Source organism: Pseudopipra pipra, chromosome 1 (genome assembly GCF_036250125.1).
Source record: "Pseudopipra pipra isolate bDixPip1 chromosome 1, bDixPip1.hap1, whole genome shotgun sequence".
Classification (NCBI taxonomy): Eukaryota; Metazoa; Chordata; class Aves; order Passeriformes; family Pipridae; genus Pseudopipra; species Pseudopipra pipra.
Window position 1 is genome coordinate 60,441,486 of NC_087549.1, and position 17,323 is coordinate 60,458,808.

The 17,323-nt window shown below is 35.2% G+C and overlaps 1 protein-coding gene across 5 annotated transcripts in view; it reads left to right on the forward strand.

Moving 5' to 3' along the window:
* Positions 1–17,323, forward strand: part of ZNF236 (zinc finger protein 236) — a 70,672-nt gene that overhangs the window by 672 nt on the left and 52,677 nt on the right. For all 5 annotated transcript variants that reach the window (XM_064658286.1, XM_064658250.1, XM_064658277.1 and 2 more), the window contains exons 2-5: positions 8,830–8,972; positions 10,382–10,546; positions 12,819–12,997; positions 16,140–16,264. In XM_064658286.1, coding sequence (XP_064514356.1) covers positions 8,830–8,972; positions 10,382–10,546; positions 12,819–12,997; positions 16,140–16,264 — 612 coding nt within the window. The remainder of the gene's footprint in view (positions 1–8,829; positions 8,973–10,381; positions 10,547–12,818; positions 12,998–16,139; positions 16,265–17,323) is intronic.

Consider the following 17,323-nt stretch of genomic DNA (forward strand, 5'->3'; position numbering starts at 1 on the left):
TCGTCCTCCACTTCTCTGATTTTCAAGGAGAAAGTAGTTCTTTTTTTTTTTTTTTTTTTCCGTAAAAAACATCCTTGTAGTTGTTTTCTTTGTGAGTATATGTGTAAAAAAAAAACCACACCAGAGCTCCCCTGGTTTTCTTTCCCGAACATATATTAGTCTTCGATTTAAAAATTTTTGATTGCGTTTTACTGTTGTCGATGACTGGACAGTACTTCATGGCAGGATTGGTTTGATGGGGTTTTTTCTGACAGTAGTTGGTAGATGGTGAGTTTTATGGCTCTTTTGTGCAGTTCATTTCTGCTGATGTTACTGGGGTTCTGTGAGCAGTATCTGATTAAGGCCCACAAACTGCAAAAATACTGTGTTTCAGGTAGGCCTGAAACCCTTATCTGTGACTTCTCCTTCAGCACAAGCACTTAGCAGTAGATTTTGGGGGAGGTTATATTTTTTTTCAATAGAGAGAACAGAGTGAGATTTCATAAAGCATCTGAATACTGTGGTTATTTCAGTCATAAAAAGTCAGTTAATATTTTCAGTATATATTTAGAATGTCTGGTTTTCCCAGTGCTTGCAGATGAGCTCTGGCTCTGCAAGGGGAATGTGTAGGTGAGCCTTCTGTGGAATATTTTTTTTGTAGGATTGAAGTGTGCTGACAGGCAAAAAAGAATTGCTGTGCTGTTAGGTGAATGTTGGGAAGTTGGATAAAATGTTTTCTACATTATGGAAAGCTAAATGGGCCACAGTTTCCTGTCAGAAGTGGGGGGGGGTTGTTGTTCTTTTGGGTTTTTTTGTTTTGGTTTGTTTTTTGTTGTTGTTTTTGTTGTTGCTTCTGTTGGGGCCATTTATCTCAGCTTTTGATCACTAAGGAATAAGCATATCAAGACAGTCCCAAAGAATTTCTGCTGTTATATTTTGGAGGTTGTAGGTTTGGGCATTTTTAAAGTTTACTTGAACACAAAATATCTACTTAATTCTCTAGTAGTTCTTGAAAGGTTGCACATGTCATACATGCGTAAGCTCCTGGAGTAATGGCATGATGCATGAATGAGAAAAAGATCAAAACTGAGACAGACTGTCCAGAAAAAGTTCCTAGTGACTGTTCATTTTGCTTGTAGTTGGATCTTGATCTTAGGCTCTTCCTATGGTAAGAGGTGTGTATGGCTGCCAGGACTTGATGTGAGTTTCATTACATTCCGTATTTTTCATGTATTTATTTCTTTTGAAAGAAATTTGCTCGTTTACTAACGAAATTGTTTCACAGAGGTAGTTTACAGGCAGCTGTTTAGTATTACAGGGTGCAGGGCTACCATGAGGATTCAGAGACGTCTGTAACTGTAGTGACTGTTCCTATATAGGCAAATTTTGTGGGTTCTGGTGTCTTTGGTTCTTGGGATTTCAGTAGTTTGGGAAAACTGCAAAGTCAGTGTTGGCAAGTGTCATGTTTTTTTCTACACTTCTGTGTGACAAAAGAAGGTCATGAATGAGGAAGCTCTGGCGGAACAGGACAGCTTGAATTAAGGAATTTTATGTTCTGAGGACGTTTGGCTGTTTGTCTCATTCAGATACAGACTGACAAACTTTGAAAACTAGTTGTGCAACTGAAGCATAGGCTTTGCTTTTAGCAGGAGGATTTTTTTTTTAGAAAACAGCTGTTTGCAAAAATAAATTTCATATCTCTTACTTAGGAAATTGTACATTTTTAGGTTCTTTTTTAGTGTGGTCCTTGGAATTCCTACAGCCTTGTTATGCTGATGTGTATCATGAAAGAGAAGCGTTGCTCTGTAGTTGTACAGTCTGTATGTTTCTGGTAATGCATCTTTGAGAGAAAATAAAGGTGAATCAGTAATGTTACACAGCTTCCTTTAGACTTCTTCAACCGCCATGCATGTCAAAGACTAGAACAAGTTCTTTGTTCTAGGAAAATTAAATATGTTGGATAAAAAAATGAACTCTAGGCAACAGCAGTCAAAATAATATCGTGACCTCAATAGCTGCTATTCTAAGATAACCTTTTTTTGGCATTGTAGTGTTTCCCCAAAACCATTTTGCAATGATTTCTTCTATTTATTTTTTTTTTCTCAATTGAACTGTTCAAGTTGACTTCTCTGGGCACAAACCAAAAAATGGGAGGTTCTGTCTGAGCATAAGGAAACACTTTTTCAGTGTGAAGGTGACTGAGCACTGGCATTGGTTACAGAAGGAAGTTGTGGAGTCTTCTTCCGTAGAGAGGTTCTTTCTGTTGTACCTGTGATGTTTGTCACTGAATAGCAGCAACACAAAATGAGCAGTTTTGACCTTCATGACTATGAGATCTTTTTCAGATAGCAGAGGAGGAATTCTTTGAACAGCAAAATGAAATATTTTAGGACATACTGAAGCGTTTTTTAAGCCTAGAGTGTGTCACATATTAAACCCGAAGGCCACTTTTGCGCAAGTTTGAGCTGAATTCTTTTATGAGTGCAGTTAAAACTTGAGTTTATCGTGCCTTCAGGAGGCCTGAATTGTAACAGATTTCACATATGAAGAGTGCTAAATATTAAATACACAAAGCTGAGAAACAGAGAAGATGACACAGCTCTGCAGAGCTGGCTGTATTTGGTTTGCATCATTTATGGTGTGACTGTATTGAATTCGGAGAAGGTCAGTTTGGAGGCTTTACATTCCACTTTTGTATTACTGAAAAAAATTGAAACTTGAACTCCCCAGTGAAGTCTTACCAAATTTTTGTTATGTAGATTATTTTAGTAGTTGTGTGTTAGGGTTTTATGTGGTGACCTTTGACTGACAGGAAGAGAATAGGGGAGTCATGTCCTGCAGGCAAGAATAAAGAGGTTGAGGTACTGCTTATGTGATGTGCTCTAAATCTTTTAAATAGGATAGGTATAGGTAATTCCTTTTTAAAACATACAGAAGGACAACTGCCCAAACTTTTGCCTTAGAAAAGATAATCGTTAGATTTTAATAGCGATACTGTTGTTTGGCCATCTCACTATTCTGCAGTAAGAAAATCTGTGGTTATTTACGAGGGCTGTGTTGGGTCTTAGGGAGAAGATGATAAACTTGGATCACACCGGTGTGCTTTAATTCCACATTAGATCCTCACTGTACTTGAAATATGTGTGTGTCTTTTCCCAAGTTATTATGCAGTTGAATGACTTGTGTTTAAGTTCTGTCTCTGTGATAATTTCAGCCCCTGTTCTGTCCCTTCTCTGTAGCTTTCTGCCAATTGCAGAAATCTTATTCCCTGTTGCACTTGTGCTGATACCTTCATACCTCATTTATTCATATGCATTCAGTGCTTCCAGATATAATTAAAGTTTCTATTTGAGACCTCTCATGTCTTTCTTATGAGGTTTTTTGCTGCAGTTGGATTTTGTTCACTCCCTGGGAGAAGGATGATCATGTGGTAAATCATTGACTTCATTCAGAAGTTTCTGTTAACACTGTAGTGGCTGGGCACAGCTAAGGGTCATGGTCTCAACCAGGAGATATCCAAGTCATGTAAAAACAAACAGCTGAAAAACGGTGGCTTGGTATATTCATATGCAACTGTGGGGAAAAAAGTATAACTCCTGTTTTGGAGTATTTAACAATAAACATGACAGTATTTACCTGAATGGCAGATGAAGCTATCGAAGTTGGTTAGGGAAATGCCAATATTTTCAGTTATCTGTGTAGATTAGGATGATGCGGATGATGTATCTGTGTGGTGGGTTGTCCTTGGCCAACCGTGAAACACGCTCCAGCCACTTCCTCACTTTCTCTTGCAGTAGGATGAGAGAGAGAACAGGAATGGCAAGAGCAAGAAAAAGCTTGTAGGTTGAGATGAAGACAATTTAGTAAATAAAGTTTAAAAAAAAAAGAAAGGTAAAAAAGAAAAAGATAAAACCCCCAAACCAAAACAAAAAACCCCTCAAGCCAGCTGAATCACCATCCAAGAAAAAAGCCCAACCAAGTGATGCAAAGGCAAATGTTTGCCTTTAGTCACAGGTTTTAAACAGCTGATAGGAAGGAAGTTGACTCCATCCCAGCCAGACCCAATGCAATCCATTTAGTATCTAACCAGCTATGATGGAGCTGTTAATTCCATGTCCTGTCAGGCTTCTCTGCTGCTGCAGTGCATTAATGTAGCTGTGCAATGTCTGGAATCGTCTGCTCCTGAAAGGAGTGCAGCTGCTTTATGTTGGCACATGCTGAGTGATTGGCCCCTGGATGTCCATCCTAGCAGTGCACTCCTGGAAGCCAAGTGTCTGGACTGGTAGTACGTTACATTCCTGATTGTGTGTTGACCAAAACATAATAAAACTACCTTGTCTTATACAAGCCAATATTGATTGATTTCTGGATTTTGATTTGATACGTGGACTGCGAGTTAGTCTCTCCCCTTCTCTTCCCATCAGAAGTCACGAGGAATTACTTCTATTTTGGTTTAAGAGTACTGAGGTAAATTTAAAGTAAACTGTTTCTTTTATGATTGCAGAACTAGGCAAAATGTTTTAATGATTCATTATCATTTGCGTTCTATGAGTTCAAGTGTAGTATGAGGAAATGTCAGTGTTGGCATCCCTGTTTTGTTCTCTTGTCCTACCACTTTCTTTTCACTCATAAATTAGTAAATAGGTTTTGATAGGGTCAGACCCTTTTGTCCCTAGGCTTGCCAGCTGCCATTTAACTTCAGTGACAAATTTTCATCCACAAATTTCACAAGCTTGAGTGCTTTATTCACAGTGTCCTCTCAGTCAGATGCGAGGAGGTTATTAGAGATCTAATAAGGCTGTGCTGCATTCACAGCTGAATGAGTCCATCTGCGCCTTGCAGAGAGGACTGCAGGCTGCCATGAGGCACAGTGCTGCTTACATAAGGAGGGAAGGCTTGGAGTGCTCTTATTCTGTCTTCCTCCTTCCACGCTGAGTTGCCGTCAGTGGCTTATAGCAGAGAGCACCTGCTTGCTGACTCAACTCCCGAGGTCAAGTGTTGGTGAAGGCTGTGTCACGGCTGAGTTGACCCAAAGTGATTGCTGCTGCTCTGTGAGGGACAATAAATTTAAAATAGAAATTACAGGTTGTAACATTAAGAGTATTTAAATAAGACTATCTTTAAACTGAAAGTTTATTATCATTGATAGGTACTTCACAAATCTGATTCTGCTGTCTATGGGCACTTTGGACAAACTGTAAGGATACAGACAAAAATACATTTGAAAGTACATACAGGCAAAAATGTGTTTGACAGTGCATAATGAGCTAAGTACTCCCTGTTTAGTTTAATTGTTTTGATACTTGACTGTCTCTCTCAGGCTGTGATGTAATAAGGTTGATTTATGTTGCAGCCAGACTAATATGCAAATTGGAAGAAAAATAGTAAGTGACATATTAATAAATGGCAGTGTTTTAAGCTTTGCGCCTGTCCAGCGAGGTTTATTATTTGTTATACTGTGCAGATCTGAAAAAATCACTTGTTTTTTCTAAGGGTTTGTTACTCTGATAGTAATTTTGTGTTTTCTCTGTGTGTGTTTATGATATCACTAAGTAGCTTCTCTCTACTAAGAGCATGCCAGTTTTTTGTGTGATTGTGCTGACATTATGTGTTTAATAAGATAATGTCTTCTTGAACTAAACCCTCAAACTTTTAATTCTGTATTGCTGGCTTGAATGGCATTCAGTTAGTTCATTAATAGACAGCAGACTTCTGTTGTCATCTGCCAGAGTATGTCTGACAATAAATAGATTGCTTCATTTGTGTACCTAATACTTATATTTTTCTGAGAGCATAAGCATCATATTATCTATTTATTATGTGCTTCATAATATGATAAATGATGAATTGTGTCCATTAAACACTGTGTCAGGTATGTCAGTATCTTCATTTTGTTTCCCTTTGGTGCACAGAGAATGTTTAGAATTGTTGTGGGTTTTTTTCAATTAACAAATTTCTCAGGGCATTTAAAAGTACAGGGTCCATGCCCCACTGCCAGCTTCTTGAACTGACATAATCTACATGTTTTTTTGGTATTCAAAAATATTGGCCTTTAGGATAGGTTCAGTATTTTGCAGTGATTGGCTTGTTCCATGATCCAAGTTGATGTGTCTAAAAGCACTTTTTCCTCTAATATAAGGAAAGATTGTTTTATGATGATTTATCTAAAATACAGCATTTTAGGTTATTACTTTGACTTTTATGATAGAGGTATCAGTGTAAAGTCTTCATCTGGATATTAATTCTAACAAAAAACTTTGTCAAACTGTTGTTTCATTTTCACATTGAAATGAAGACAGACTCAAGCCATACTTCATGAATCCAGGAGTGCTGCCTGAAAAGTCATAATATAGCTCACTTGCTTGTTAATTTTAATTGACAGTGTATTTCCTGGTTTTTTTCTATCTTGTTACCTCTTTCTAATTTAATGTTAATCATTTCTGTCTTTTTAAAGAAAAGCTGAAGTACTGTCTTCTTGTATATCTCTGCAGTCAGGTGGTATGATTTCGTAGAAATATAGTCATCAAATTCTGTTGAAACATCACAAGATATTTGATTTTTCATTATATAATTAAACTCTTTTTGAATTCCAGAAGAAAATTCACAGCCTGTAGATAAATCAGTATTACAGTCAATATTACAGATATGATACACATTTTAATGAAAATGATACCTAGAAATGTTATTGAATGAAAACTGATGTCATTTAGTAATGTTATTCAGACACTAGCGAGCATGTTGCTTTTTCTGTGTTTCAAAGTTAGCACCTTTCATGTGGGTGTTACACTTTAGCTACTTCAATTTCTTAGGCATTGTTTTTGTATATTGTCCAGTGTCTTTGATCTTTAGAGTGACTTTAAAGATAATAATCTCTTTGGTTGAAGGAGAAGGCTTGAAGGCCTTTCTGAAGTCATGGATTGGATCATTTTTCAGTTGTCAATTTAAAGTGAGAGGTCAGGCTTTCATGGGGTTGAACAATTACTCCTTTTTCTAGGGGAAAGGAAAGCCTTCTACATTACGTTTTCATATAGCCCAAGTATCAGAGTAGATTTTTTCTTCCACATCTCATCCTGTCAGTATTTACAGAAACTGATTTTGTGTCCTTTATTCAACTCAGAGGTATTTATCACAAGGATGCTTAAAGGACTTTGTCTTTTAGTTAAAGCTGTGGTTTTTAATTCTTGAAGAAATGTGACCATTTCAGGGTTGTTATTGATAGTGTCTGCATATACTATGAATGTACAGCTGAGAGTCCATTAAAGGATGCAGTAGGTTAAGTTTACACATGATAAATATTTGTGATACTTACATCTTTCTGTTACAGAGAAATACTTTATAACTAAACTTTGCAAAGCAGAAGTTAATTGGGCATCTCGGTCCAGAAATGGGAAGTGGAAGTCCCTAGGACATTGTTTTTACTTCTTGCCCAAAATATATTATGCTGAAATGTTTCCTACAGCTTCCTCAACTACAAGCTTTTAAAGTTTATTCATGAGAATTTTGGCAAGCAAAAAGTATGGTCAGAATATAAGGTACTGATTTTTTTTTTTCCCCTCCCTTGTAAATGTTGTGGTGAATGAGACAGGACTTTGAAGTGGGTGCAGTACTGAGCAGAAATACTGTATGAATTGTAATCTTTGATTTCCTCTGAGGAAATGTAAACAGAATGCTGTAAACTTCTACTTGTGTTGGTACTTCCTGTGCCTAATTCTTATATTCATGGTGGAAAGTACTGACTTAAAGAGAAATATCAGGCCTCGTGTGTCTAGATAACAAAATCAATGTTCCCTTCTTTTTGTGCTCTGTTGTCGATGTAGTTGGAGCTGTAGGAATGTTTGAAACTGAATTCGGTGGATTTTTTTGCTTCAGTGTCCCTAACCTGCAGCACAAGTCAATCAATTTTTATTTTCATTTTAATAATACTACTTTGAATGATATAATAAGTCCTCCTGCCAATTGCTTTTCTTCAAGTTATTCTTAAATAAAGATAACTTCTGCAGTAATGCAGTATCTTCTCAAATGTAAAATGTGTTTAACTTAGTTGGATTAATATTTTCTGTATATCATAAAGTATTTATATGTTTGACTTTGGCCATTTGAGCAAGAGGATATAGAAGCTTGGAACTTGTATATCCAAAGTTATGTGATTTTAGGAGTTCAAAACAAGAAAACTGTATGGACTTAGACTGGGTCTGTTTAAAGAAAAATACATCTCTTTCTTCACTGACTTAATGTGTACACAGTTTGACTTCCAGTTTATTGCCTCTCTCTCAGCTATTTGAAACAGTGGTGTTGGTTTTACAACTCTAAAGGTTTTAATATAGGTTTTAATAAAGGTTTTACATTGCCAAGTGTAGAAGAAAGAAAAGATGTCCAAATTTTTCTTAAGGAAAAAAAAAGAGAGAGAAGTGATGGAGGGCAGAAAACTTGTATAGTCAAAACTACTAACTATGTAATTTTTAAAAGTCTTAAAAACGCGTGATGTAATATTATTAAAAGCAACCCTTCTCAGTTTACTCATACCTGGTGTATCTGGCAGAGTTTTATTCTGTTGCAAATTTGATGGGTGTTTATGAAGCACAGGAAGAATTTATTTTAAATTACTAGGAAAAGGTGATTGTTTATCTCTTTAGCAACTGGCAGTATGGATATATGTCGTTGATCTGTTGTCACTGAAAGCAGTAATGTTTATGCCTGATACCTGCAAGATCCCTTGAATTTAGAGTGTTGTATAAGTCAAAATCTTAGAGGAGTTGAAATAGTTTCTGCTTCAAAAAATTTGTTTTTTACAATAAATTATAAGTGGATGAAATATGACTTTATACAAATGTTTTGATTGTTGTTTTGTAGATGACGTTCTGACACCAAATACAGAGAACGGAAATTTTCCCTACCAAGTACCTAACTTGCATAAGTGTGAGATTTGTTTGCTGTCTTTTCCAAAAGAAACCCAGTTCCAGCGCCATATGAGGGATCATGAGCAAAATGACAAGGTATGAATTCTAGTAGATATAACCAATGTATAATGATATTTTCATAAACTGTCAGGTGAAGCCAACACAAGACGTCTTTTCTGTTTTTTTAGTCACACCACTAAAAATTACTACTTGGGGACCTCAGTTAAGTTTCTTCTCTTTCATGTTTTCTCATGTTTCCTTTGAGACAGGACCTTACTTTGATGTTGTTTAGTTAGATTGCTGTTTCCAGATCAGTAATTTCTAATTTTAGCTATTTTCTTTGACTTATAAAATATTCAGGTAGATGAGGAAGTGTGTAGCTTTCTTTCAATCGAATTTTCAAAGTGATTCTATATATTAACAATAAAAAGAAAATAATACTTATATTGATTAACTGGACCTCACTAATAAACTAATTTAGTATGTATGTATTAAGCAGTAGATTAATGTCATCACTTTAGCTGCTTACAAGTCAACCTAGGAAAGAATGAGAAAAATACAGATATGTGCTTAGGACTGGACTGACTTTTTAAATGAAACTTTTGCCACAGGTTGCATCTGTAATATGAAGCATTTAATTTCTTTTCCTTGTTTTCTGTTTCACAAAGCTGGAACTAATTTTATTAATTTTATTACTTTTTGAGGTAGTTGTACGTACAGATTAATTTTTACAAAATGTAACACTTTGAGATAATTTACGTATACAAAGAACAACTTAGGGAAGATTCAATGTTGTAAAGTTGATATATGACTGTTAAAACCATGCTATTGCACAGTTATGTAAGAGCTTTTATATCTAGAAGTGAAGGTGCTCTTAAAAATGAAAACTGATTGTGCAGATACCAACTGAAGAGCAGTCAATCCTAGTATAAACTGTTTTGATTATTAATTTTGCTTATGAAGATTTCATAGAATCATAGAATATCTCGAGTTGGAAGGGATCCACAAGGATCTCTGAGGCATAGGACAGCCCCAAGAATCACCCCATGTGCCTGAGAGTGTTGTCCAAATGCTTCTTGAACTCTGTCAGGCTTGGTGCTGTGATCACTTCCCTGGGGAGCCTGTTCCAGCACCCAACCACCCTCTGGGTGAATCGTGATCACAGTTAAAGTAGGAAAATATATCTCCATCTCCTGCTTGTTCCTCTTTACTGCTAACTTCATTCTTCTCAGACAGTCTCAGTTTTGAACCTCTGCTTTACTTAATTCTCCTGCTTTCTTTCCCCATGTGCTCTTGAAATGCTATATTTGTATCTTTAGTAATGAGATGCAAAGGAGAAAAATAATTAAGATTGGTATTGTTAAGGATCATTATCATATGTAGGTACTTGAACTGCTCTTCTATTTTTAACATTTTGATTTCTACGGTTATATGTGTCACCCAGGGTATATGTAACTTATGGGAAGACTGAATTTTGTCTTTATTTTTGTGATTTTAACGAACAGCCTCACCGATGTGACCAGTGTCCGATGTCATTTAATGTTGAATTCAACTTGACACTTCATAAATGTACCCACAATGGCGAAGATCCGACCTGTCCTGTGTGCAACAAGAAATTCTCCAGAGTAGCCAGTCTAAAAGCTCATATAATGCTACATGAGAAAGAGGAGGTAATTCATTAAACGTCAGAACTTAAATTTTGAAAAGACATGTCATAATAGTTGTATTTAATCCCCTGCCCATATGCTTTAGATTGGAGAAGCGAATAAATTATTTGATTTAAAAGAAATAAAAAACTTTTAGTGGGGAGTCTGTTTTAATAATAGTTACAAAAATTAATAAGCTGGGTATAACTAAGTGTTCCCATCGTATCTTTGTTAACAAAGAGAATCTGTGCATGTTTGACATATATATAAATATTAACTGATTGGTTATTTACAAATACTTTTATTTTGAAGATATTTCTGTGACTTCATCTACATAAGCCCACATGTAATAATCTGGGTGATTGTGTTTGATGGCAGATGTCATGGTGAGGCACTCTCACCATCTATAGAAATAGAAGAAGTTGTTCCCTTATCTACAACTCCCACTTCTGTTTTTGAGTGGTGGTTTCGCTTCAAAGTGCTTTGTGTTTCTTTCCCTCTCAAAATTTAGTTTTCCATTTTTATAAGGCATTGGTTGAATTCTTAGCAAACAGTTAATACATAGTGGTGTTTTGCACACTTTGTAGGCATTACTGCATTATTGCAGTTGCCAGAGTTGATTGCACTGCCCAAAATACCAAGTTTTCAATCAAGTAATTGCTCCTTCTCCCATGAAGGCTTTTTTAAACTTAGACTTTATGTTGGAGAATTGGAGCTAAAGTGCTGTTATCATCTGGCTTCTGATCATAAACATAACAGTGGTATATTTCTCCATGCCAACTGCAGACGGCTTTGCAGCAGTTTTGACCACTACGTTTGGGATAATAGGCCTGTTTATACTTGTCTAATCCAGGCAGGGTATACCATGTGTAGAGATTGTGTTCCTTTTTTAATCATGTTTTAGTTCACATTTTGTCACGTACACAGCCAAGTTAAGTGGACTTGAGTACAATTTTGTTGCATGTTAATGTATCTATAATGATACACGGCTTAATGGGTATTATTAAGGAAACTTGATTTATAAATGGCTAAAAACATCAGAATAAGGAAACTAAGCATCAAGAAAGACACCCAAGAGTGATTTTTGATATTCATTTCTGCCACTAAGTGATTTTTCATGCACTTCAGCAGCTCTAATTTTGATACTTGGTGCAGATGTCCAAAGAATAGGCTGTGAGATGCCTTCTAATTTAAAATTCAATCTGCAGCTTGAACATTAAATTTATAAAAATGAGTACCTTTCAATTGCTAATTAATGTATTCTTATAATGCCCAATAATTTTATGATGAAACAGAGATGAATGTAACAATTCACAGAGAACTGCAGGAATAACTTACCCAGTACTTTTGCCTAGGACCTGTAGGAGATCTGGAATTTGAACTTGAAGCAGAGGTTATTGACCATCTGAAGTTATTGATGTCTGAAGTTATTTACGCACACCAGTGAGGAACATTTAACAGAGATAATAGATATTTTTAGACATTTAAGCTTAACTCTCAGCTTAGATTTTGTAAAATAAAGATAGAATGACAAATAAAAATTAGGAATTTTGTAAAGCAAAAGGAGGTCAAGAGCTTTTATTTTTCATTGAAACAATATTTGACTTTGATTCTGCCTCTGAATTTCAGAGAAGTGGCAGTAGTTTTGCATTAAAAATCAGAAGTATAATTTCCATTCTAAATGTCATGGAATAATAATATAACTGGAAAATGGTGTGTTTTACATTGCTGTAAAATTAATGGGTTATCTGTCAGAAGTATTATGTGTCCCTATTAATTTCTGTCAGCTTTTCTGTGAAGGTAGCTTAAGAAAATTCAGTACTAACTGTGGTGGGATTACTGTTTAAAAATATAATTTTAACCAGTAAAAGTGAGAAATCCCTGACTCTACACTTAAGATGCTTGTGGTTAGAAAGTAGTATTTGTTACAAATGTTTCTGTAGACCATAGTGTAATGGCACTGAGGTAAGTTTCTGTGTGTGTCTTGAATCAGCCTACCAAGGAAATAGGGAGTGGTGATGATGGTACTGAAGTGCTTGCTGCTGCTGCCATGTGAACTTTTTTCAGAATTCGGTTTCAGTGGAGTTTCTTCAAATATTAATATAATCTTACAGTGATTATTGTTCATGGTTTATATTATCGGACTCATAAACTTTTTTTGCTGTATACTTTTATTGCTGCTTGCTTCCAGCTGACAATGTCCATAGAAGGATACATTAATCTGCTTGAGCAAAGCTTGTGTGTGTACTGCTCTTTGGGAATATTTTTAAAAATCAGTGTCTATTATCTCTCTCAGAATCTTATCTGTTCAGAATGTGGAGATGAATTCACTTTACAGAGTCAGCTGTCCATACACATGGAAGAACATCGTCAAGAATTGGCAGGCAGCAGGATCCACAGCTGCAAATCTTGCAAAAAGGAATTTGAAACTTCCTCGCAGCTAAAGGAGCATATGAAAACTCACTATAAAATAAGGTGACGATCACGGGATTGTAACAAAATGAGCAGATGCTAGTTTTATGGTGATAGCTGGGAAAAGCAGGAATAGCATTTCTAGTCAGCAAAATACCATGATTGATGCAGATAATTTCTTTTCTTTGCTATGCTATTATGAAATGGCATTTGCTTTTTAAAACTTTGCTTAAGTTGGTTATTTTTGGAGGCCTTTTTCCCCCCCCCGTTTTTGTATTTAGGCACACATACTAAGCATAGTTCATCTACTAGCTATTTGTAAACACGGGTTAAGTTTTTCTCATGCAAAGTGGTTTTTTGAAGTGTGTTTATGATTTTAAAGGCTAATAGCAGTACATTGAAGCAAATGTATATTAATTTTACATAGCCTTTATTTTAACGACAAAAGTTCTCATGATTGCCTTCTGCAAAGAAAAGTTGTTCATTTCAGTTTAATTGTTTTTTGCAAGCGGTCCTCATCACAACCTCCCATGAGTTTCTTGTAAATCTGAAAAAGCACAAAATGAAGGTAAAAAAAGAGGCCTGACAAATGCTGTTCTTATTCTTGGTGGATATTTGTTCTGTCCTTTCTTTCAGCTCTCTAGTTTAACTTTACTTTTAGGAATGTGAGAATTTTTTTAAGTTAGAAGGAAGAAAAACTTAGTTCTGTTGGTTTAGTTTATATATTAAGAAAGCCTAAAGTCTTGACTAGTGATTTCTCTTTTAATCTCTTCTCAGTTTCTGTAAAAAACAGATGGGGAAAATTACCTATCTAAAACCAAGAAATACTGGCTATTTCCAGTTCTTTTTCTTAGCAGATGATACAGCTTCTAAGATCTTAATAATTGTGTTCCAGAAGGTTGAAAAAAGTATTGTTGTAGATTTCCATTTGCAAACAGAAATTTAAGGGTTTGAGGAATCAAGTTATGTTTGTATTGGGTTATATAAATGTACCATATTGCATACAAAAATCATTCTTGTTGTGGACATCTCCTGTGTAGGGATGAATGAAGATTAGGATGAATAAAGAATAGAGTGAATATAATATGATGGTTATGATTTTGAGAGAGTATTATGTGTGCCCCATGCTGACATAAAAGACATCTAAGTGCTTCATGATCATTTGTTTATTTTCCTAAGCATGGATTATTTCTGGATTCAGAACTTTCTTATATGACTTCATCTTATTTGTCAGTTCAGATGTAGAAACGTGTTGCAGTTGTGTTCCATAAACTACTGTCTGTACTGGTGCTGTGCTGTCCTTTAACCAGCAGTACCAATACAACCCATGTATATGAACAGGGTTAATGACTTGATTCAGTGTTCCCGCTCCAGTTCGTCACAAAGCAAATGCAGCTCAGACCTGTGTTTCACAGAAATAATTTTGAAAGGAAAAATGTGGAAATTCAGATTTTATTGTTGAATGTGAAAAGATTAATTAATGAATTACGAAAAGTAAATGTTTGGTCTAACTCAGTTATGTAGAGTGTATTTAAAGTTCAAAGACACACATGAATTTGACTACTGTTTTTCAGTGTAAAATAAACTTCAGAGATTTTTTTAGGATTTAAAATTATGAAGAGCTTTGTTCCTTTAAGTTTTTTTCATAGAGCAGATGCACTTTCATTGCCAAAAAGGTAATAGTTCTCTGAATCATTTGTATTCAGACCATTATGAAGTTTTTAAATTTAAATTTAATACTAATTTAAATTCAGTATCTAGCTTTTGCTGAAAAGAAAATGGTCATTCTGACTCTAAATGATGAAGTAATTTAGAAGGTGACCTCATCTTTAGTGATTGTCCCTACAACTGCCTCCAAATCAGATATTATTTTTGTTCTTAAAGTGCTGCAGATACAGTGAAGACATACTGCTCATCAAAGAATGCATTCTGACAATCAGGCTGGTCTAGATCTGTCCTCAGGTGAAAAGAAGAGGTTGTAACATCTGTGTTGTTCTCTCTCCTTATCTTCAGTTTTCAGTCGACTTATTCTGGATACTTCTTAAAATTTTAGTAGATATAATTAATATGTAAAATTAAAATATATTACCCACAGTGTGCTCAGTCTTTAAGATTATAAAAGGACTTTAAAAATACATGTAGTTGTTTTTTAAGTAATTGGAAGGGAAAACGTGCTTTCCTTTAAATATACACTGAACATCTATGTTCTCCTAGAGTGGAAAGATGCAGCATTTGAGAAGTTTAATGATTTCTTGTGTTATACACAGACTATTACTTCCCTGCTATTTTTTTCTGTTATACAACTTGTCTTTCAATGTGGTCGTGTGCTTTGCACTTTTGCTCCACATTAGCTAATTCTTTCAGTTGTTCATAAAAACACCAGATATTTAAAATTGTTTAATATCAGCTAGAATTAAGCAGTACTGAGAAGCTGGATTAATGTATAGGTGTTGTTACTCAGGCAGTATGGAAGATAATTGAATGCTCTCAATACTGTACTGGTTTGCCTGCTGCCTTGTGGCTTCTGCTTGTTTTCCTGAGTTGTTGTGATGGTCTGCAAAATCTAGTTTTTTTCCTTTTTTTTTTTTCAGTCAGTTTTCCACATTGCTGTTGACGTTTCTCAGCAGCCATTTAAACTACCTAGTTTGATTTGTAGAGAAATGAATTTGGGGAATTTATATCATCTGTTACTATGGTTCTGTGGAGAGTATGATTTGTGTTTGAGGGGCAGGGGTGAGTATTTGGGTTGTTAAATTGTTAGCTTGCTCCTTATAGACTTCAACAAGTGCATTGAGACTCAAATTCATGGGATTTTCGTATTCTGGTTAAGAATAAAGGACTTGCTGTGTTCATGCAAAAGAAGCAGAGTTGCACAGAGTTGAAAGTTCCCATGAAAATAATATTTGTGAAGTCACTGTATACTTCTGGCAGAATTTACTCTGAAAATGTCTCTGGAGAGCCTCTAGGGTGTATCCATTTTTATTACAGAAATAACTAAAATTCTTCGTGCGTGTAGGTCCTTAGAAAAAAAGCTGATTGCATTGTTCTTTTAGTATCATTATAGACTTTGGTTTTTCACTGTTGCAGCTGATACTGCATGTTATCAAGTTTAAGCTGTGCTAAAAATGATGGGTTAAAATAAAATCATTAAAATAATGCTTCATACTAAAATTATTTAATTATTTAATTGGTTTTTTAATGACAGAGTATCAAATACTAGATCTTACAACAGAAACATTGACAGAAGTGGGTTTACCTATTCCTGTCCTCACTGTGGAAAGACGTTCCAGAAACCAAGTCAGTTAACACGACATGTTAGAATACACACAGGTAAGGCTATGGAAGTAATTATTTTAATTTGCATTTGTTTTACAAAATTCAGTGAACCTGTGAAATGCTAGTCTTTTTCTCCCTGTTGGGCCTTCAAATGCTATCAATACATTTCACTCATTAGATGCTGTTACCTGTTGGTTTAAAATAAACTTTTTTTATTTTCCTCTGCTTAACAAATTTATATGCTTTTAAAATTTCTGTTCATATAATCGGAAAGAGTTAAAAAAAGTAAAGTACTCTATAGGTTTCATTTTTTACCAAATATCAGTTTTGGTACTTGCAGTTTCAATGAGCCCTAAAACGCAAATCACTAGGCAAGGGTGAGTCAGCTACTCCAAGTAAGATCTTACATACTCTAGAGAGCAGGTTCTAAAATTTACTGTCCCAGAAAGAGTGAAAGTGCATAAGAATTAATAATACTACTGAAATAGTGGCCTTGCATTTGTTTTTAAATTGATTTATTTGAAATTGCAAAGTGATCTTGGGATGCGATAAGCCTAGATTGTAATTTTAGTAATTGAAGAAGTGCAAGTGGCTGTTCAGATTTCCAGAATGAGTAGCAAATGGTTTTTCCTAAATTGCTGTCATAAATATGTGTGCACTTAACCCTTAAGCAGTTGAAATAATGGAAAAATACCAAGCACAAAATAAAAGTTTTGAAGTTTGCAGATGACTAAGGGAATAGTTCTTTAGTTTCGACCAGCTATACATAGTATAGCAGGAGTTCAGCTTTAAACAGAACCTTTACTGGAGGTGTTTCAGTGCTATGCAATATGTATGTATTTTTCCTATATATTGAATAAATTGCTGTTTGTCTAGTTTTTAGCTAGTTCAAATATGCAGTTACATAAGCGTGCAATGTTATTTGTATTAACAGTCGTTTCAGGCAGAGATGTGATGAGTTGCTATTTACAAGAATGGCTTTGTTTACCAAGGAGAAATAAAAATACCATTGCATGACTCTTTCTTAAGAATCTTTTTAAGTTCAACAGATCCAGTTATAGAATAGTAACACAAGAGGTCACCCTTGTACCTGCTTTTAAAAAATTGCTTCAA